Genomic DNA, 22,019 nt, shown 5'->3' with positions numbered 1-22,019 from the left:
ATGGTTCCGACAGACGGTGGCAGGATGGGGAGTGACTCAGATTCGATCGTCGCCCTACCGACCGCAGTCGCAGGGGGCGATCGAGAGATTCCACTCCACTTTGAAGACCGTGCTGAGAGTGTTCTGCGCAGAACAGGGGGCCGAGTGGGATGAGGCTGTATACCCCGCGTTATTTGCCATACGTAACGCGGTGGTAGAATCACTAGGATTCTCACCATTCCAGCTAGTGTATGGACACGAGGTGAGAAGTCCCCTGTCCATGCTGAGGGAACAATGGACACCGGGAGCGACCGTGGGAACGGTGAACGAATATGTCCGGAAGTTTAAAGAACGTCTCACTCTGGCGAAGGAACTGGCTGGGAAACACCTGAAGGAGACGCAGCGTAAGATGTCGGAGTGGTACGACAAGAGAGCTACGCAGAGGGATTTCCAGGTCGGGTCCCAAGTAATGGTTTTGCTGCCAGGTAAAGGTAGGGTGACTGAGTCACGGTTCGAGGGACCATACCAAGTGCTGCGACGGTTGGGTCCTGTGTCGTACCAAATTGGGAAGCCGGACAGACCCCGAAAGAGACAGGTGTGTCACGTGGACCGCCTGAAGCCCTTCTTCACTGTGGAAGGAGGAGCCGCCAGGCAGGACGGAACGATGACCCGAGAACCCCAGCAGAAGACAGTTCTGTGCGTACAGGTGGACCAAGAACTCCCGGAGGAGGAAGGAAAGTGGTCCAGGGCGGATGGCACCCGTCTCACCAACACTGAGAGTCTGGCAAACATCAAGGACAAGCTGTCACATCTGGAGGGGCAACAGAGAGCGGACCTAACGGACCTGCTGAGAAAGAATGCCTCCCTCTTCACCGACGTGCCCCGACGACACAGGAGTGTGACGCACGAGGTGGAGGTGAGGGACGCCAGGCCCGTCAAACAGAGCGCGTACAGGGTGAGCCCAGAGAAGCGAGAGCTGATGAGAAAGGAGGTGGAGTACCTCCTTGAGAACGACCTTGCGGAGCCCAGTAAAGGTGAATGGAGTTCCCCATGCCTGTTGGTGAGGAAAAGCGACGGAACATACCGCTTTTGTACAGATTACAGGAGGGTGAACTCCATCACAGTGGCGGATTCTCACCCCATGTCAAGAGTGAGTGATTGCATTGACCAGGTGGGCAGTGCACGGTATGTATCCAAGGTCGATCTTCTCAAGGGGTACTACCAGATCTCCCTGACTCCTGAGGCCAGGAAGATATCAGCTTTCGCGACTCCTGACGGGCTGTACCAGTACAAGGTGTTGCCCTTCGGTATGAAAAACAGCGGCAGCTGCTTCCAGCGAATGATGAACGAGCTGTTAAGGGGTGCCGCAGGCTGCACGGTTTACATCGATGACATCGACGTGTACGCCGACAATTGGGAGATGCATCTGGAGAGACTTGGGGAATTATTCAGAAGGTTAGAGGAGGCTAACCTGACTCTAAATTTGGCCAAGAGTGAGTTCGGGAAAGCTCACTTAGAGTACCTCGGTTTTGTCATCGGCCAAGGTGAAGTCACTCCAGTTGATAACAAAGTAGCAGCCATAAAGGAATACCCCATGCCCAAGACGCGCAAGGAGTTGCTCAGGTACCTCGGAATGATAGGGTACTATCGTGGGTTCTGCCGGAATTTCTCCACGGTAGCGCATCCCCTAACCGAGCTACTCTCCAAGAATGTAAGATGGAGATGGGGAGAGGCCTGCCAAGAGTCTTTTGAAAAGACCAAGAAATTGTTGACGGAGGCCCCAGTATTGATATCTCCAGATTTTTCAGCCGGTTTTATCCTGTACGTGGACGCCAGCGACGTTGGAATAGGGGCCATGTTGGCTCAAGAACAGAGTGAAGTACATAGGCCAGTAGCGTTCTACTCGAAGAAGTTTGTAAAATACCAGCGGGCCTACAGCACCGTTGAGAAGGAGGCATTGGCGCTAGTTATGGCCCTGAAGCACTTTGATGTGTACGTGGGAGGAGGGGCGAGAATCTGGTATTCACAGATCACAACCCTCTCACATTTTTATACAAGATGAAGAATTCCAACCAACGTCTAACGAGGTGGGCGTTGTTACTGCAAGAATACCGGCTGAAAATCCAACACATCAAGGGGAAGGACAACGTAGTAGCGGATGCCCTATCCCGCATACACTAACGAGACATGACTCTTATTTTAAGGGGAGGGGTATGTGACGGAGTTCCCCCCCCCCTTATAATTCTCCCACGCCTGCTGTAAGAGTCATGTCTACTTTTCCCAAGCGTTCTCTACGTTGCAGGCTACAATTTGATATATGGGAGAGAGTGGAGTGTTCTCGGAGAGCGGAGAAATTTGTGAAATAGTAATATTTTGGCCTGTGGTATAGGCCCTTTAGGGAGCCAAGATGGTGCTTGCCTCCCTGATTTCCAGCCAAAACCGTGTGACGTCAGTGGCACCGGATTGGTCACCGACAGCAATGTGGCACTGGGAGCCAATGAAAACCTCCCGTGGCGAAAGTGACGTCACGAAGGAAGGGGGTCCGGCCAGCGAGCCGAGATGGCGCCAGCAGTCAGACACGACACGTCATAGAGGTCGGACGTGCGACGATTGGTCCTGTCAGTAGTTGGACAGTTGTTTCCCGCTCCCGTGGATTTACGCGTCACCTGAAGTCCGCCCGTACTCTGAGAAGTCTTCCCTAGTTCATGTGTTGAACCAGAAGAGGGAATTGACGGTTATTTGAGCAACAAGTGCTCCAGTCAGGTACTGTGCAAGAAGCAGTGAAGCCGTGCAGTGACGTATGTGACGTCTGTGGCAGTTCACCAGTTCGTGACAGCGTAGTGGCTGACAGAGCCACTGGGTAGCCGAGGAAGAGAGGACTATTTGGGGATCCGGACGACTGCAGCTGAGATCGTAGGCGGCAGCCGTTGCTGGGAGAAGACGACGGCCAGGAGACCGACTCCAACCCTTCAAGAAGTCAAGAAGGAGGACGGACCTGCAGTGAAGAGGCACGGAGACGACGCGCTAAACGGTGGGACGACGAGAGGCTCTGGTAGGACACGACGACGTGTCGTGTGGGGGGCGTTCCCGACACGAGGACCAGGAGCTACATCTCGACTCTCATCGGAGGATAGGGTGAAGTAGGTGTTTCTAGTTCCCTCCCCATTCCCCTTTAGTTAGCTATATTATTCGGCTATATTATCTAGCCTGAGGATTTTATATGTCGTGAGCAAGTCTCACCCATGTCACGGTAAAGCACCAGTGTGCTAGACAGTACTATCAAGAGTAATTGTAATATTCATGTTGATTATTGGTGTGTACAGGCACCAGGAACAAGTGATAAATTTACTGTGTTGTGTATATCTTTCTATAGATTTTGATATGAACATATAGTGGTAAATTATATATAATATTATGCCAGTATTTGGAAGTTAGGCTGTGTGCCCAGAAACCATTTATTTTCCATGTATTGATATTTGATGTATCTACATTATATATGCTATGTTCATGCAGTGATTAGTCATTTGTGAGTACAGTGAATTATTGCGTTATCGCCCACGAGAGAAAGTACTGAAAACTCCAGTGTTAATAGTTCATAATATATTGTTGAGTGAAGAACAATGTAAAGCCATTACAGTGAGTCATTGTAGCATTGATTGTAGAAAAGACTGTTTGAGCCTGAGTACAGTGTAACTAAGTAATACGGTCTATTTGTGCCAATATCGAGTGTGCGAGTTTCTAGTAATATTGGAGAATTTAAAGAAACAGCGCGCGTGAATCTAGAAAACAAGCAAAGCTTTCGCGCGGGGGCCAGGCGATCAGCTGTTCTTGACACTTGATGAGGAGGGGAGGTGTTGCCACCTAGTGAGTGCATACTTACCGTGGGAATTACCGGCCGCTGCCAGGATCAGTTGATTTATACATCATTGTTTGGCCTCGTGATATCTTTCATGCATTTTAAGTAAAATACAAAACTATCTTTGTGTTTATATCATCCCCTCCATTGATCTTGTGGCTATATTATACTGGTAAGCATAGAGTGATAACAATAAGTACCTGCCTGATTCCTGATCTTTGAGTGTGACCTTGCCAAGACTACCACTAAATCCATCAGTCCACTGAGGTGTTACTGGCCACCTAAAACACCAGTTGGCGACCTTGTGGTTAACCGTAGAGCCCGATTGTTGGGGAGGGCACATGACAGTCAAGTGAACGAGTCGTGTTCCCACTCTTTCTTAATCAGGGGCCGTTGAGATTGACTGGGAGACTCTCCTGGCATGCAGTGGCGCCGTGTGGGTCGAGTGAAGACCCACAGGGCTACGGTGAGTGACCTTGAGCATAACTATTGCTCACCCCAGAGTAAGGGTAGAGAAGGTGAATCCCCAACAATATACACAAGATAACATTAAGTATGCCATTTAGACGCATTTTCCTTCACTGAAGTAGCTCCTCAGTGAAGGAAAAACTCTTCTTCATTTTCCTTCACTGAAGTTGCTGTGGCTCAGTAATGCACATGCGTTGCTGAGCCACAGCAACACGTGGCCGGGTACTGCTAGTCTATATAAATAAAAATGGAAATGTTCGTTTGTTTAAAATCGCTAATCTCCAAGAGTTCTTTACCGATTACTTTGAAATTTTCGCACAACGTTCCATCCGAGTTAGTTTTTATGTACATATTATATTGATGTTTACATACATATATTATATTATATTATACATATTATATATTATATATATTACATATTATATATTATACATATTATATATTACATATTATATTATATTTAACAGTCTCCGTGGTGTAGTGGTAAGACACTCGCCTGGCGTTCCGCGAGCGCTATGTCATGGGTTCGCATCCTGGCCGGGGAGGATTTACTGGGCGCAATTCCTTAACTGTAGCCTCTGTTTAACGCAACAGTAAAATGTGTACTTGGATGAAAAAACTATTCTTCGCGGCAGGGGATCGTATTCCAGGGACCTGCCTGAAACGCTACGCATACTAGTGGCTGTACAAGAATGTAACGACTCTTGTATATATCTCAAAAAAAAAAAAGATGTCACATCTGTGATGGGAAAAACATATTCTTATATTTCAGTGATGGGAACATCAGATCATTTGATGTTTGCAATTATTTGATTGAAACATCAGATCATTTGGGAATGCATCAGACAAGGTAGTGGGGAAAGGTGGAAGAGAGGACTGGAGTGGGGAATGGTGGGGCGGACGAGGTGACAGGGAGGGAGTAATTGTGAGGAGGACGAGGGGACGGGGGAGTGTGGGATGATGGAGACGAGGGGACTAGGGGAATATGGAATGGTGGAGGGGACAGGGGAATGGGGAATGGTGAGGAGGACAAGGGGACGGGGGGGGAGAGGGGGAACGGTAGGGAGGATGAGGGGACTGGGGTAATGGGAGAAGGTGGGGAGGAAGAGGGGGTCGGTGGAGTGGGGAATAGTTAGGAGGATGAGTTGACGGTGGAGTGGGGCATGATGGGGAGGACAAAGGGACAGGGGAGGGGACGGGGGTGGGGAATTGTAGGGAAGACGAAGGGACGAGAGTGGGGGATGGTGGGGAGTACGAGGGAACGGGGCTGGGGGTAAAAATGGGGAGGACGAAGGGCTGTCAGGGTAAAAGTGGGGAAGATGAGGGGACGGGGGAGTGGAGGATGTTGGGGACGAGGGAACGGGGAATTGGAGAATGGTTATCTTAAGGTTATCTTGAGATGATTTCGGGGCTTTTTAGTGTCCCCGCGGCCCGGTCCTCGACCAGGCCTCCACCCTCAAGAAGCAGCCTGTGACAGCTGACTAACACCCAGGTATCTATTTTACTGCTAGGTAACAGGGGCATAGGGTGAAAGAAACTCTGCCCATTGTTTCTCGCCGGCGCCTGGGATCGAACCCAGGACCACAGGATCACAAGTACAGTGTGCTGTCTGCTCGGCCGACCGGCTCCCATTGTTTCTGTCCTCTCCACCAAATGGTGGAGAGGACAAGTGAACAGAGAAGTGGGGGATGGTGGAGAGGACGAGGGGACAGGGGCATTGGAGATGGTGGGGGAGGACGTGGGGACAGGGAAGTGGGAAATAGTTAGGAGGATGAGGAGACGGGGAAGTGGGGGATGGTGAGGAGGACGAAGGGACGGTGTAGAAGGTAATGGTGGGGAGGATGAGGGGACGTGGAGTGGGTAATGTTTGGGGGACGAGGGGACGGGGGAGGGGGAATGGTGGGGGAGGACAGGGGAACAGGGAAAGGTTGCTAAGGCTCAGCAACGCACATGCATTGCTGAGCCAATAACCAATAGTGACAGTTAATAACCAATAGTGACAACCAATAGTGAGACAGTCCCTCGTGTGGTTGTACTATCGAGGTCGTACGTGTAGGTGAGGTGGCAACTTCGATGTTATAATAGGTAAATATGTATTTGTAATATGAATTTTAAGAAATATAGGAGAGAGAGAGAGAAAGAGAGAGTCTCTTGTATATTATAGAGAAACGTGCAGGTGAGGATCTCGTCCACCTAGTAGTCTACCCTTAGACAGTTGTCCACCCCACACTAATCTCGTCCACTATAAGGTAGCATGTCCACCCAGGTTGAATAGCACTGGTCTAAATAATAGCTCAGAAGGGGCCGGAAAAGGAAAAATATTCGAATTATATGATAAATTAACAAATCCACATGGGCCGTGACGAGGATTCGAACCTGCGTCCGAGGTGCATCCGAGACGCTGCCATAATCGACTGAGCTAAGACATGGTCAAAAGGAGTTGAAACCGAAGTTCTACTGAACTTACTGTATCCTGCAGCCTCTCCGAGGCACAAATCAGGGTTTTACACAACTCACCTCCATGCACTCGAGCTATGTCAATAGGCCGTTCTCCCTCTTCGCCCTTACATCATTACACACAGAAATCACAATTGTGTGATGCATCAAATGAACAAATCCACAAGGGCCATGACGAGGATTCGAACCTGCGTCCGAGGTGCATCCCAGACACTGCCTTAATCGACTGAGCTACGACATGGTCAAAAGGAGTTGAAACCGAAGTTTTACTGAACTTACTGGATCCTGCAGCCTCTCCGAGGCACAAACCAGTGTTTAACACAACTCCCCCCATGTGGATTTGCTCATTTGATGCATCACTCAATTGTAATTTCTGTGTGACATGATAAATTATTTAAAAAGTTACGCAATTCTCTAATTATTTGGCATCAGGACCGTGAAACTTTCATCCCAATATCCTAAGAAATGGAATTTATATGTATAAAAAAAAGTGCTGATGATAAGAACAGCTCCTATTAACTAGAATTGAAGGATAATGCAATGATAAAGAGATGAAAGCACCTGTCCAATGCACAAAGAAGAATAGTAGTAAGGAGGATCCACAAAGTGGATATGCAGCTGGTGCCTTTCTAGCATTACTGAGTAATTCATAATAGTAGTAGACATCCATCAGTCTCAGGAAACTATGGAGTTGCGCTCTGGTTGTCGGTCTCGAGTGGCCCTTCCAGGCCGCAAAGCCAATGTAGGTTGATACGGAGGAGACGCTGTTACCGAAACAGCAGGTCCCCCCCTCTCTACTGTGCAGAAAGTCTCCAATGGAAAGGCAAACACCAATACGATTGATTCCAGTGCCGTCGCAGAAACTGTGAGCTCCGAAGTTGACTTCAAAGTTGGTAAAAGAACGCACAGGATCTCCAAACCCGGAGACCGCCGTAGTCGGGGCCGGAGAACAACAACCCCATCAAGGGCAAGAACGACCCCAGCCTCCTGAAGCAGAGCCTGGGCCGCACGAGCTCCAGGAGGTCGACGTCCCAGTCACGCACTTACGGGTTCCAGACAGAGATCGTCACAGCCCTCTTTCACCCGAGGCTGGCTTCCTTCAAGACAAAGCTAAAGCAAGAGTGATAATTATTAAATACATCAATTATTATTATAATAATTATTATAATAATAATATAATCAAATAATAATTATCACTCTTCCTTCTTCTTGGTAATTCATAATAACACAAATAATAATTAGTATGTTATTATGCTGTATTTTGTTATATATCATATCAATTTATTGCCCAATGCCAATATCTGTTATTTCTCTCAATGTCCAACAATTTTTTTTGTGGGGTTGGTTTCGTTTTTGTTATTTATTTTTCCTTTGCTTATACTTTTATTTTGTTATAGGTTCTACATCTTGGAGAATGTATACGCGTTACAAAGTATGTAAAATTTGAACGAAATTGGTCAACATTTTGAATCCACATATATTTATTCGCTATTGTAAAAAAGGAAGGTCAAATGCTATTAATGAACCATACTAACACTAAATGAACAATTATTGAAATATAATACTGTATTTTTAAAGCATATATGAAAACTTAAAATTGCATAAATAATAAAATTAATTGTTTTAATTTATTTGTGTTAATGTTAAGTTGTTAATCAATTATGAAAAGATGGCTCATTAACGATGTAAATTAAATAAATAAAACTTAAGTTTGAAGAAGTTTCAGAAAACCATTTTCCATCTCCTTATTGGTCAACAAACTGTCACTAGTTATTATTTTTGAATATTGGAACGGAAACTTGGTTATCAGCAGTAGGTACGTTCTGGAACGCTGATGCTTTATATTGTACCATCGACAAAATTGTTGGAACCCAGCTGAACAAAAGTTACTCCCATTGTTCGACTGAATGTACAAACAAAGACAATCTTTGTCCAAACAAAGTGAAAAATTTAAAAATGTGATGGATGACTGTCTTATCCCGGATATTACGTACTGGGTATGCTTCCGGGAATCTTGTAGTTGCACATTAATGGTTAACATAAATACATGACCTGACTTGGTCCGACTTAAAGGGCCTACACAATCAACTAAGATGTGAGAAAAAGGTTCACGAGGAAAGGCAATTGAATGAAGGGGAGCTCTAGGTACAGTTGGTTGGGTTTCCCCACCACTTGACAGGTTACACACTGTCTACAGTATCTGACAATAGCCCTTTTAAGTTTGGGCCAATAAAAGTACTTTGTTACCTGGAACAACATTCGATTGACTCCTTGGTGACCAGTTAAAGGATCGTCATGAGCAGCTGCAAGGACTTGTTCTTGGTATGCTTTGGGGACTACAAGCTGAGTAACACTCTCACTGTCCTCTGAAGAGGAAGATATCTTAGATCTCCATCGTCTCATCAGCAGAGGAAGTATCCAACATCATCAGCCAAAGCATCCTCCTCTGGAACAGCTTCAGAAAAACATACATGCAAACTAGTTTCACTCTTTTGAAGTTGGGCCAGAGTGTGGGATTCAACATTAGAAAAAGAAGAAGAGGTAGTAACAGGGAGGACACCTTTATTACATGGCAACACTTACTCACCTGCACTAACCTCAACCAAGTGGGCTAAAAAGTATCTGCTAAGTTGATTTCCGGTTCTGTCTTTGGAGGTTTTCCAGCCATCCCTCCGGTTGTAAGTATGGAAATATCGTTTCCATCATTAGCATCGTTTCCATCATCAACATCAACATCGTAACGTTTGGGCTTAGGATCTTGATATCTGGTTACGGCACATACGGGAACGAGATTACTATGGGAGTAATCTCACTCACTTCTGAGACAACTCGACCTGGATCTGCAACCATTATGGAGAGATGACTGTTTCTCAAGTTACCAGCAATGTCATTCCCTAGGATGATGTCGACTCCAGGTATTGGCAAAGTATTACACACACCTACAATACATAGATCATGCGTATAGGAAGATTTGAGGAGGACTTAACGAATGCTTGCATAAGTGGAACACGTTGAATTGCTCCTGCTATATCCTGTAAAAGCATTACATCTTCCAGGTCAATTTTCTTGACCTGGAACAACATACGAGAAGTAATCGAAGATTGTTCTGCCCCAGTGTCCCTAAACATGACTACAGGAACCCACTTATCCACAACTCCAATCATTTTGGCCTTAATCATAAAAGGAGCGAAACCAGCGAACCACTGTGGCTTGACCTAACACAAAATTTCAGAATTATGATTCCCTTGCCTTCTTTTACTCACATTCAAGGCATTAGGTATAGGTCTTAATTCTGGATGCAATTGAAAACAATAACGGGCAACATGTCCTCTTTTGTGGCAATAACCACATTGTTCAACATCTGACGAACCTTCCGAACCTGATGTTGCTCAACTAGGGTTAACAGTATCCTTCGATTTACAAGATACCTGGCCTACCCTGGTTGTAAGAGCAGATCTGGCATTATGATGACAACTGGGTGGCTTATCAGAACTATGCTTCCTAAAACTGCCAGGTTCCAATAGTTGTTATAGCCGGGTGGAAGGATTGAGGAGATAAGCTCCCACAGCCTGTAAAGTGCTCCTGAAGGCATGCATCCCAAATAGCCACTGACAACCAAGTCCAGCTCCTGGCCTGCATGTGTGGCTTAGCGTTTAGAGCTGGCGGAACTGCTTCTACCAACAGAGGAAGGGGCGAAGGCGGGTCTCTGGCACCTTAAAACGAGTTGCTTCGGGCAGATGGGACTCTAACCGTTAGCCTGGAAAGACAGCTCATCTAGGGGAAGGAAAACCCCGAATTCAAACCTCTGCTATCTTGCGGCTAAACCCCACTCATGGGAAAGATTTCGGGAGTTAACCCTGAGGAAAAATCCGGAGTCGTAGTCCCTAAGGCAGTTTGCAACTGTTTACAACTACATTCTGGCAACTCCTGAGACGACACTGGTGCCAAGTGTATCGGCGCCTGCCCTTCCCTTGGATCACATCGGTGGCGTGGAGAGGGTGGATCTGCTGCATGGGCAACAGCTGGTCCTCCATAATTACTGCCCAGGCCTGTGCCGCTGGAGAGGACACTCCAGAATCGCCTTGGCGATGGCTGAACACGGGAAGCGACAGTTACCGGTGATCAGCCTACAACTCAGTTGGTGTAGAGTGAGGCGCCAGGGGTTGCTTCCGTCGGTGGAAGAAATTATCCGATTTCATAGGACAGCTACTGCCCGCCTCAAGCTGGGCAGTTTGAGAGCCACCCAGCTCTCACATTGGGCACATGGAATGTAAGGACAATAATAATAATAATAATAATAATAATAATAATTTTTATTTTGGTAAGGTACATACATAAAGAGATTTTACAAAGTTAGTTGGCTTTATAGATAGAGCTAGTACATACATTGCCTAAAGCCACTATTACGCAAAGCGTTTCGGGCAGGAAAAACATTAATGACTAAAGCTTAAAACTAATGGGTAAAAAGAATAAGATGTGTTGAGTACAAATAAAAATAGAGGTAAAAGAGGGGGGGAACATTGTTGAAAAAGCAGCACAAATACAATTACAAATTATTACAGAAAATTACATTCAAACAGCGTTGATTTGAAAAACAAAAAACATACATGGGTTGAAAACAGAGGGGTAAGGTGGGTTACAGGGAATTTATTAGGTATAGCTTCGTTTTTAACTTAAACTGGTTGAGAGAGGTACAGTCTTTAACATGGTTGGGAAGGTCATTCCACATTCTGGGCCCCTTGATTTGTAGAGCATTTCTGGTTTGATTAAGTCGTACTCTGGGAATATCAAAACTGTATTTATTTCTGGTGTGATGCTCATGGGTTCTGTTACAACCTTCTATGAAGCTTTTGAGATCAGGATTGGCATTATAGTTTAGCGTTTTATATATGTATAATACACATGAGAGAATGTGCAGTGACTTAATGTCTAACATATTCAGAGATTTGAGTAGGGGTACCGAGTGATGTCTGGGGCCAGAATTGGGTATTGTCCTAATAGCAGCTTTGTGTTGAGTAATTAGAGGACGTAAGTGATTTTGGGTAGTAGAGCCCCAAGCACAAATACCATAGTTGAGATATGGATAGATAAGGGAGTAATAGAGAGTCACCAGGGCAGGGCGTGGTACATAATATCTGATCTTAGAAAGAATGCCCACAGTTTTTGAAACTTTTTTTGATATGTTTAGAATGTGTCCCTGGAAATTCAGCTTGTGGTCAATGAGAATGCCAAGGAATTTGCCATCTAATTTGTTACAAATTTAGGTATTGTTTATTTTGAGATTTATTTGATTAGAGGATTTATTGCCAAACAGAATATAGAAAGTTTTGTCAATGTTAAGGGTGAGTTTGTTGGCAGTTAGCCACAGATGGACTTTATTAAGCTCAGTATTTACTGTGGCATTTAGAGCAAGGGGATCAGGACTGGAGTAAATGAAGGTTGTGTCGTCAGCAAATAGAATTGGTTTGAGGTGTTGGGAGGCATTTGGAAGGTCATTAATGTAGATGAGAAAGAGGAGAGGGCCAAGTTTGCTGCCCTGGGGAACACCAATGTTGATGGGTAGAGTGGGAGAAATTGTATTATTCACAGAAACACATTGGAACCTGTCAGTAAGGTAGGATTTGAGGTATTGTAGGGAGAGTCCTCTGACACCATAATGATGTAATTTAAGAAGAAGGTTTTGGTAATTGACAGTATCGAAAGCTTTACGCAGGTCCACAAATAACCCAACAGGGAACTCATTTTTATCAAGAGCTGTATGAATCGAGTTAAGCATACTAATAAGTGCATCGTTAGTGCTTTTTTGGGGCCTGAAGCCATATTGGCAAGGGCTAAGTATATTGAGTTTAGCTAGATATGAGTAAAGCTGCTTATAGATTAGTTTTTCAAAAATTTTTGACAAGTTTGGCAGGATTGATATAGGTCTGTAGTTGTTAACATCTGTGAGATCACCACATTTGTGGACAGGCATTACTCTCGCTTTTTTTAGAATATCTGGAAAGGTTTGGAGTTCAAGTGACTTGTTGAAGAGCAAAGCAATAGCAGGGGCTAAAGATCTGGAGGCTTTTTTGTAGATTAAAGTTGGTATCTCCTCAAGGGCACCAGACTTGGTTTTAAGGGAAAGGATTATCTCATTGACGTCAGTGGAATTAATAGGCTTTAGGTACAGAGACTGTGGATAGTTACCTGTAAGATAGTCCTTAATGTCAGTACTGGAAGATGGAATATCATTAGCAAGGGATGAACCAATGGAAGAGAAGAACCTATTGAACTCAATAGCAGAATCAGAGGCTGAAAGCTGACCATCGTTATTAGACAGGAGAGTCGGTTTGTTATTTATAGACTTCTTTGATCCCAATATTTGTGAAATTGTTCTCCAAGTTTATTTAATGTTGCTCTTTATTTGGGAAAATTTATCTTCGTAGTATTTAGTTTTGGCTCGTCTAATTATCTTAGATAGCAATAATGAGTAATTCTTTGAGAATTCTTTGGAGACAATTCCTAACCTATACTTCTTCTCAAGGTCATGTTTTTTATTAATAGATTTAAGTATTCCCTTTGTAAGCCAGGGATTGTTAAGCCTTTTGGTTGTGACTTGTTTTGTAAGCATAGGACAGTGGGTATTATAAAGGCTAAGAGTTTTTTGAAGAAAAGATTGAACTGCTAGGTTGATGTCCTCTATGTTACCTAACTCGGACTCCCAGTTGACATTATCTAGTAGCAGTTATAAAATTGTCTATAGCAGTTTCATTGTGTAGTCTAAAACGTATCTCTCTTGACTCAAGAGGTGGTTTGCTAATGTTAGTTAAGAGAAATGTGGGGTAATGGTCTGTAGTGCTATCGGTGATTATACCTGAAGTAAGCATAGAGGTTATGTTTGTCCAGATGTGATCTAGAGTCGTGGCAGTGCTATCAGTGATTCTAGTAGGTCTAGTGATTAAGGGTATGAGGAAGCAGGAATTCATACAGTTGAGGAAGCTAACAGCAGTAGGGTGTTCTGGCTCGCAGAGGTCAATATTAAAGTCCCCTGCGATAATTAGGTGGTTTTTGTTCAGTCTGTTATCAAGTATTAGATTTCTAAGGTCTGAGTTGAATTCGGACACATCAGTGTTAGGAATTCTATAAACTGCACCCACAGACAGGACAGACTCGGCACCTTTGACTCTGAAGCTGGCGAAGATATACTCCCCATAGCAGTCTCTAGTTCTAATTTCTTTTAAGCATGTTAGTTCTTGACAATGACACCAGGGTCTCTCGGAAGATCTACTGGAAGTGAACGACGCCCGCAAGACAGCTGTGATCAACAATGAACTGCGCAGGCTCCAGATGGACATAGTCACCCTGCAGGAGACACGTTTGCCCACGACCGGCAGCATACGGGAGAAGGACTTTACCTTCTTCTGGCAGGGCAAACCACCAGAAGAGGTAAGGGAGCATGACGTTGGCTTTGCCATCTGGAACAGGTTGTTAGGGTCCATAGTACCACCCACGGAGGGGTCTGCAAGGATCATCAAACTTCAGCTTCATACAGCAGCAGGAATGATCAGCTTCATCAATGCCAATGCACCAACACTGACCTCCTCCACCGAAGCGAAGGACGAGTTCTATGATGACCTCGGCCTAACTCTCAGAGACATGCCTCAACAAGAGACAGTCTTTCTCCTTTGAGATTTGAATGCAAGAGTTGGTTCTGATCACAGGTCTTGGCCTTCCTGCCTGGGCCAGTTTGGATTTGGGAAGATGAATGAGAGTGGGCAGCGCCTCCTGAAGTTCTGCTGCCGTCATGATCTCTGCATCACCAATTCCTTCTTCGACACCAAGCCCCAGCATACGGTTTCCTGGAGACATCCCAGGTCTCTAAGTTGATGCTAAGCATTGGCATCAACTCGACCTGGTGCTTACGGGACATAGCAATCTGAGAAACGTCAAACTGACCCGCATCTTCCAGAGCGCAGATTGTGACACCGACCACTCTCTTGTCGTTTGCAGAGTAAAATTCCAGCCCTGGAAAATCCACAGAGTAAAGTAGGAGGGAAGACCACGCATTAACGTAAAAAAGACCCGTGACCTTCACAAGGTGGAGGAATTCACTGCGGCACTGGTAAATGCCCTTCTTGTATTACCCTGCGATAGCGCAAGTGAGAGGTGGTCACATCTCAGGGCACTATTTTCAACACTGTCATGCCCACCTTCGGCAAGAGGGAAAACAAGTAAGCATATTTGTTCGAGGCCAGTGCAGAGGAACTGTTACCCCTCGTAGAGGAAAAGAGACGAACTCTCTCATCCTACAAGACCCTGCCCTCAGAAAGGAACCTACAGAGATCCCTACTGCCCGTAGTAGTGTTCAACAAACTGCGAGGCGTTGTGCTAACGATTACTGGCTTCGACTCTGTTTCAGCATCCAGACTGCGGCCACTGTTGGCAACATAAGAGGCATGTACGAAGGGATCAAACAGGCAACAGGCCCCACACAAAACAGGACGGCTCCTGTGAAGTCAGCCATTGGAGAGATCATTAAAGACCGTGATCAACAGATGAATCGATGGGTGGAACATTACTCCGAACTCTATTCCAGAGAGAACTTGGTCAGCGTAGCGGCTTTGGATGCAATCAAATGCCTGCCCATCATGGAAGAACTTGATTTTGAACCAACTGTGGAAGAAGTTTAGAAAGCAGTGGATTCACTTTCCTCAGGGAAAGCCCCAGGAAACGACTGGATTCCGCCTGAAGTTCTCAAGTGCACTCTTGGATCACTTAAAACTGAGTAGCATGAACTTCTGTGCCAGTGCTGGAGGGAGGGCTCGGTGTCACAAGACATGAAAGATGCAAACATCATCACTCTCTACAAAAATAAAGGTGACAGAAGCGATGTCAACAACAATCGCGGCATCTCCCTTCTCAGCGTCGTTGGCAAACTCTTCGCCAGGGTCGTCTTGGTCAGGGTTCAGATTCTTGCCGAAAGAGTGTACCCGAGTCACAGTGTGGTTTCCCAGCAGAGAGGTCGACCACTGACATGGTGTTCTCCCGGAGACAGCTTCAAGAAAAGTGCAGGGAGCAGAGAAAAGCCTTGTACATCGCCCTCATTGACATTACAAAAGCCTTCGACCTCGTTAGTGGGGACGGACTCTTCAAGATCTTGGCCAAAATTGGCTGCCCACCCACCCTACTCAGCATGATACAATCGTTCCACAAGGACATGAAGGGGATAGTCGTGTACGACGTGTCAACTTCTAAACCATTCAACATCAACAGTGGTGTTAAACAGGGGTGTGTTCTTGCTCCAACCCTATTCGGCATCATCTTCGTGATCCTCGTCAAGCATGCCTTTGGAACAACCACACAAGGCATCTATCTTCGTACAAGATCTGATGGACAGCTCTATAAACTATCCAGACATTGATCACAGACAAAAGTACAGATGCAAATCCTCAAGAAGTTCCTCTTCGCCGAATACGCAACAATCACCACACACACAGCAGAAGGCCTGCAGCAGCTACTCAACCGCTTTGCCGCAGCCTTGTTCCGCATTCGGCCTGACAATCACCCTGAAGAAGACACAAGTGATGAGACAAGATGTCAATGAGCTACCCTGTATAAATATAGCAGACTATGTGCTGGAGGCCGTTCACGAGTTTGTGTACCTGGGCTCCACAATCTCCCGTCACAGATGTGACATCAATATAATATGTATATAAAAACTAACTCGGATGGAACGTTGTGCGAAAATTTCAAAGTAATCGGTAAAGAACTCTTGGAGATTAGCGATTTTAAACAAACGAACATTTCCATTTTTATTTATATAGACTAGCAGTACCCGGCCACGTGTTGCTGTGGCTCAGCAACGCATGTGCATTACTGAGCCACAGCAACTTCAGTGAAGGAAAATGAAGAAGAATTTTTCCTTCACTGAAGAGCTACTTCAGTGAAGGAAAATGCGTCTAAATGGCATACTTAATGTTATCTTGTGTATATTGATCCTCCTAGTTAGAGACGAGGTGTGTAAATATATGGATAAATATGTAAAAGTTAAAAAAAATAAGAGAGACTGCTTTTTTCTGTTTACATAGTCATAGAAATTATATATGAAAAGTAGATTTTAAATATTAAAATTTGAGATTTTTAATGAAACTTTTTCAGGGTGGGAGTGGACAACTTCTACTTAATCACCACTAGGGGTTGACAACATTATAAAAGGTTGAAGACCACTGATTTAGACCAAAGCTGAAGTGGTAATAAGTGCAACAAAACATTATAACAGTTTAGTGCAGATTGATGCATTATTGTCTTGCTATCCACGAACTAACAGTTTGTGTTGACAGACACCAGCAGCAATATTTAAGAGTGCTACATTTTCATATAATTAGCATATATACTTGACTAACTGTAAAGCCTGACAATTTATATCAGCAGATGCTGAGAGTGGGAGACGGTGTGGTCAGCAGAGCTGGGTGGATATTTAATGCACTCTCAGAGACATTATGGGTGCTCACAGACCTATGAAGGATACTCTCAGAGCCATGAAGGATACTCTCAGAGACTTGAAGGATACTCTCAGAGTCATCAATGATACTCTCAGAGTCATCACTGATACTCTCAACGACAGGAAGGATACTCTCAGAGACATCAAGGATACACTGAGTCCCATGAAGGATTCTCTCAGACTTCCATGAAGGATACTCTCGGAGACATCAAAGATAATCTCAGAGGCGTATAGGATACTCTCAGAGACATGAAGGATACTCTGAGAGACATGAAGGATATTCTCATCGACATGAAAGATACTCCCAGTGATATGAAGGATACTCTCAAAGACATGATGGATACTTTCAAAGACATGAAGGATACTTACAGAGACATGAAGGATACTGTCAGAGATATGAAGGATATTCTCAGACACATGACGATACACTCAGAGACATGAAGCATACTCTCAGAGGCATCAAGGATACTCTAAGACCCATGAATGATTTTCTCATAGACATGGAGGATACTCTCAGAGGCATGATGGATACTCTCAAAGACATGAACGATACTCTCAGAGACATGAAGGATACTCTCAGAGACATCACGGATACTCTCAGACACATTAAGAATTCTCTCAGCATCATCAAGGATTCTCTCAGAGATATGAAGGATACTCTAAGACCCATGAAGGATTCTCTCAGAGACTTAACAGATACTCTCAGAGACTTAACAGATACTCTCAAAGACATGAAGGATACTCTCAAAGTCATCACAGATACTCTTAGCGACAGTAAGGATACCCTAAAAGACGTCAAGGATACTCTCACAGACATCAAGGATACTCTCAGAGATATCAAGGATACTCTCAGAGACATGAAGTATACTCGTAAAGACTTGGCGGATGCTCTTAGAGACATGAAGGATACCCTCAGAAACCTGAAGGAAACTGTCAGAGACATGAAGGATACTCTCAGAGAAATGAAGGATACTCTAAGAGACATGAAGGACACTCAGAAACATGAAGGATACTCTCATAGACATGAAGGATACTCTCAGAGACACGAAAAATACTCTCAGAGACATGAAGGATACTCTCAGTCCCTAGGAAGTATACTCGCATAGACATGAAGGATACTCTCAGATGCATGAAGTACACTCTCAAAGATATGAAGGATACTCTCAGCGCCATCAAGGATACTCTCAGAGACATGAAGGATACACTCAGAGACATGACAGATACTCGCAAACACATGAAGGATAATTTCAAAGACATGAAAGATACTCTCAGAGACGTATAGGATACTCTCAGAGACATGAAGGATACTCTGAGAGACATGAAGGATATTCTCATCGACATGAAAGATACTCCCAGTGATATGAAGGATACTCTCAAAGACATGATGGATACTTTCAGAGACATGAAGGATACTTACAGAGACATGAAGGATACTGTCAGAGATATGAAGGATAATCTCAGACACATGACGATACACTTAGAGACATGAAGGATACTCTCAGCGACATGTAGGATACTTTCAGAGACATCAAGAATTCTCGCAGATATATCAAGAATACTCTCAAAGACATCAAGGATACTCTCAAAGACATGACGGATACTATCAGAGACATGAAGGATGCTCTCAAATATATCATGGATACTCTCAGAGACATGAAAGATATTCTCAGAGACATGAAGGATACTGTCAGAGAAATGAAGGATACTCTCATAGACATAAAGGATACTCTCAGAGACATGAACGACACTCTCAGAGACATCATGGATACTCTCAGACCCACGAAGGATACTCTCAGTCCCCTTGAAGTATACTCGCATAGACATGAAGGATACTCTCAGATGCATGAAGTACACTCAAAGATATGAAGGATACTCTCAGCGCAATCAAGGACACTCTTAGAAACATGAAGGATACTCTCAGAGACATGACAGATACTCGCAAACACATGAAGGATAATTTCAAAGACATGAAAGCTACTCTCAGAGACATGAAGGATTCTCTCAGAGATATTAAGGATTCTCACAGACCTATGAAGAATACTCTCAGACCCCATGAAAGATACTCTCAGACCCCATGAAGGATACTCATATAGACATCAAGGATACTCTCAAAGACGTGGCGGATGCTCTTAGAGACATGAAGAATACTCTTAGAAACATGAAGGAAACTGTCAGAAACATGAAGGATACTCTCAGAGACATGAAGGGTACTCCCAGTGACATGCAGGACACACTCAGAAACATGAAGGATACTGTCAGAGAAATGAAGGATACTCTCATAGGCATGATGGATACTCTCAGAGACATGAAGGATACTCTCGGAGATTTGATGGATACTCTCAGAGTCATCAAGGTTACTCTCAGACCCATCACGGATACTTTCCGAGACATCTAGGATACTCTCAGAGACTTGATGGATACTTTCAGAGATATGAAGGATACTCTCAGAGTCATGAAGGACGCTCTCAGAGACATCAAGGGTACTCTCAGACCCATGAAGGATACTCTCAGTCCCTATGAAGTATACTCGCATAAACATGAAGGATACTCTCAGATGCATGAAGTATACTCTCAAAGATTTGAAGGATACTCTTAGCGTCATCAGGGATACTCTCAGAGACATGACGGATACTCTCAGATCACATGAAGGATACTCTCAGAGATATGACAGATACTCTCAAACACATGAAAGATAATCTCAAAGACATGAAGGATACTCTCAGAGACATGAAGGATTCTCTCAGAGTTATTAAGGATTCTCACAGACCTATGAAGAATACTCTCAGACCCCATGAAAAATACTCTGAGACCCAATGTAGGATACTCATATAGATATCAAGGATACTCTCAAAGACATGGAGGATTCTCTCAGAGACATGAAGGATTTTCTCAGTGACATGAAGGGTACTCTTAGAGATATGAAGGATACTATCAGACCCGTGTAAGAAACTCTCAGACCCATGAAGGATACTCGCAGACCCTTTGAGGATACACTCAGAGACATGAAGGATACTCTCAGAGAAATGAATGATACTTTCATAACCATGAATTACACTCTCAAAGACATGAAGGATACTCTCAGGCACATGAATGATACTCTCAGCGACTTGAAGGATACTCCCAGCGACATGAAGGATACTCTCAGAGATATACTGGACACTCTCAGAGATATGAAGGGTACTCTCAGACCGATTATTGATACTCTCAGAGATATGAAGCATACTCTCAGAGACATAAAGGATACTCTCAGAGACATGAAGCATACGTTCAGAACCATGAAGGATACTCCTAGAGACTTGAAGAATACTCTCAGATATATTAAGGATACTCTCAGACCCCATGAAGGATACTCTCAGAGACATGAAGGACACTCACAGACCCATGAAGCATACTCTCTGAGACATGAAGGAGACTCTCAGAGTCATAAGGGAATGGATACTCTTAAAGACATGAAGGATACTTTCATAGACATGATGCATACTCTCAGAGACATGAAGGATACTCTCAGAAACTTGAAGGATACTCTCAGACCCATGAAGGATACTCTCAGAGACATGAAGGATACTCTCAGAGACAGGAAGGGTACTCTCAGAGACATGAAGGATTCCCTTAGACCTATGAAAGATACTCGCAGAGACATGAAGGATACTCACATAGATATGAAGGATACTCTCAGAGACATGACGGGTACACTCAGAAACGTCAAGGATACTCTCAACGTCATCAAGGAAACTCTCAGATATATCAAGGATACTCTCAGACACGTGAAGGATACTATCAGCCCCCATGAAGGATACTCTCAAAGACTTCAATGATACGCTCAGAGACACGAAGAATACTCTCAGAGACATGAATGATACTCTCAGAGATATGAAGAATACTCTCAGAGACTTGAAGGATATTCTCAGAGTCATCAATGATACTCTCAACGACAGAAAGGATACTCTCAACGACAGCAAGGATACTCTCAGAGACATCAAGGATACACTGAGTCCCATGAAGGATTCTCTCAGACCCCCATGAATGATACTCTCAGAGACATCAAAGATAATCTCAGAGACATATAGGATACTCTTAAAGACATGAAGGATACTCTGAGAGACATGAAGGATATTCTCATAGACATGAAAGATACTCTCAGAGACATGAAGGATACTCTCAAAGACGTGACGGATACTCTCATAGACATGAAGGATACTTACAGAGACATGAAGGATACTGTCAGAGATATGAAGGATAATCTCAGACACATGACGATACTCTCAGACACATCAATGATACTCTCAGAGGACTCCAGGATACTCTTAGACCCATGATGGATACTCTCAGAGACATGAAGGATACTCTCAGCATCATCAAGGATTCTCTCAGAGATATGAAGGATACTCTCAGACCCATGAAGGATTCTTTTAGAGACTTGACAGATACTCTCAAAGACACGAAGAATACTCTCAAAGTCATCACTGATTCTCTCAGCGACAGTAAGGATACTCTCAAAGACGTCATGGATACTCTCAGAGTTATCAATGATACTCTCAGAGACATCAAGGATACTCTCAGAGACATCAAGGAAACTCTGAGACCCATGAAGGAGTCTCTCAGACCCCCATTAAGGATACTCTCAGAGGCATGGAGGATACTCTCAGAGACATGAAGGATACCCTCAAACCCATGAAGGATACTCTCAGAGACATGAAGTATACTCTCAGACATAAAGGATACTCTAAGAGACATGACGGTTACTCTCATACATATATTAAGGATACTCTCAGACACATG

At 44.2% G+C, this 22,019-nt stretch overlaps 3 protein-coding genes across 3 annotated transcripts; all 3 read left to right on the top strand.

Annotated features, from left to right (window-relative positions):
* The first annotated feature begins 17,677 nt into the window (after positions 1-17,677).
* Positions 17,678-18,346, top strand: LOC138359320 (uncharacterized protein PF3D7_1120000-like). Its single transcript, XM_069318458.1, has one exon. The coding sequence runs from the start codon at positions 17,678-17,680 to the stop codon at positions 18,344-18,346; it is 669 nt and encodes a 222-aa protein (XP_069174559.1).
* A 2-nt stretch (positions 18,347-18,348) lies between these two features.
* Positions 18,349-19,318, top strand: LOC138359319 (uncharacterized protein PF3D7_1120000-like). Its single transcript, XM_069318457.1, has 3 exons — positions 18,349-18,516; positions 18,753-19,046; positions 19,130-19,318. Exons 1-3 carry the CDS (start codon positions 18,349-18,351, stop codon positions 19,316-19,318), a joined length of 651 nt encoding a protein of 216 aa, XP_069174558.1.
* An 882-nt stretch (positions 19,319-20,200) lies between these two features.
* LOC138359318 (uncharacterized) lies at positions 20,201-21,263 on the top strand. The gene is made up of 2 exons (XM_069318456.1): positions 20,201-20,927; positions 21,022-21,263. The coding sequence occupies exons 1-2, from the start codon at positions 20,201-20,203 to the stop codon at positions 21,261-21,263; spliced, it is 969 nt and encodes a 322-aa protein (XP_069174557.1).
* The last annotated feature ends 756 nt before the right edge of the window (positions 21,264-22,019 follow it).

This window comes from Procambarus clarkii, chromosome 90 (assembly GCF_040958095.1).
Source record: "Procambarus clarkii isolate CNS0578487 chromosome 90, FALCON_Pclarkii_2.0, whole genome shotgun sequence".
NCBI classification, from domain to species: Eukaryota; Metazoa; Arthropoda; class Malacostraca; order Decapoda; family Cambaridae; genus Procambarus; species Procambarus clarkii.
Note: the sequence above shows the minus strand (reverse complement) of the source record. Positions and strands in the feature narration are given on the sequence as shown.

Excerpts from the sequence above, each read along its gene's own strand:
- LOC138359318 (XM_069318456.1), top strand. The coding sequence starts at position 20,201 with ATGAAGGATACTCGCAGACCCTTTGAGGATACACTCAGAGACATGAAG. Across the intron at positions 20,928-21,021 it reads TACTCTCAGAGACATGACGG|CCCCCATGAAGGATACTCTC; the intron begins GTACACTCAGAA and ends GGATACTATCAG.
- LOC138359319 (XM_069318457.1), top strand. The coding sequence starts at position 18,349 with ATGAAGGATACTCTCAGATGCATGAAGTACACTCTCAAAGATATGAAG. Across the intron at positions 18,517-18,752 it reads TGAAAGATACTCTCAGAGAC|GATACTTTCAGAGACATCAA; the intron begins GTATAGGATACT and ends AGCGACATGTAG. Across the intron at positions 19,047-19,129 it reads ATACTCTCAGTCCCCTTGAA|GACACTCTTAGAAACATGAA; the intron begins GTATACTCGCAT and ends AGCGCAATCAAG.
- LOC138359320 (XM_069318458.1), top strand. The coding sequence starts at position 17,678 with ATGAAGCATACTCTCAGAGGCATCAAGGATACTCTAAGACCCATGAAT.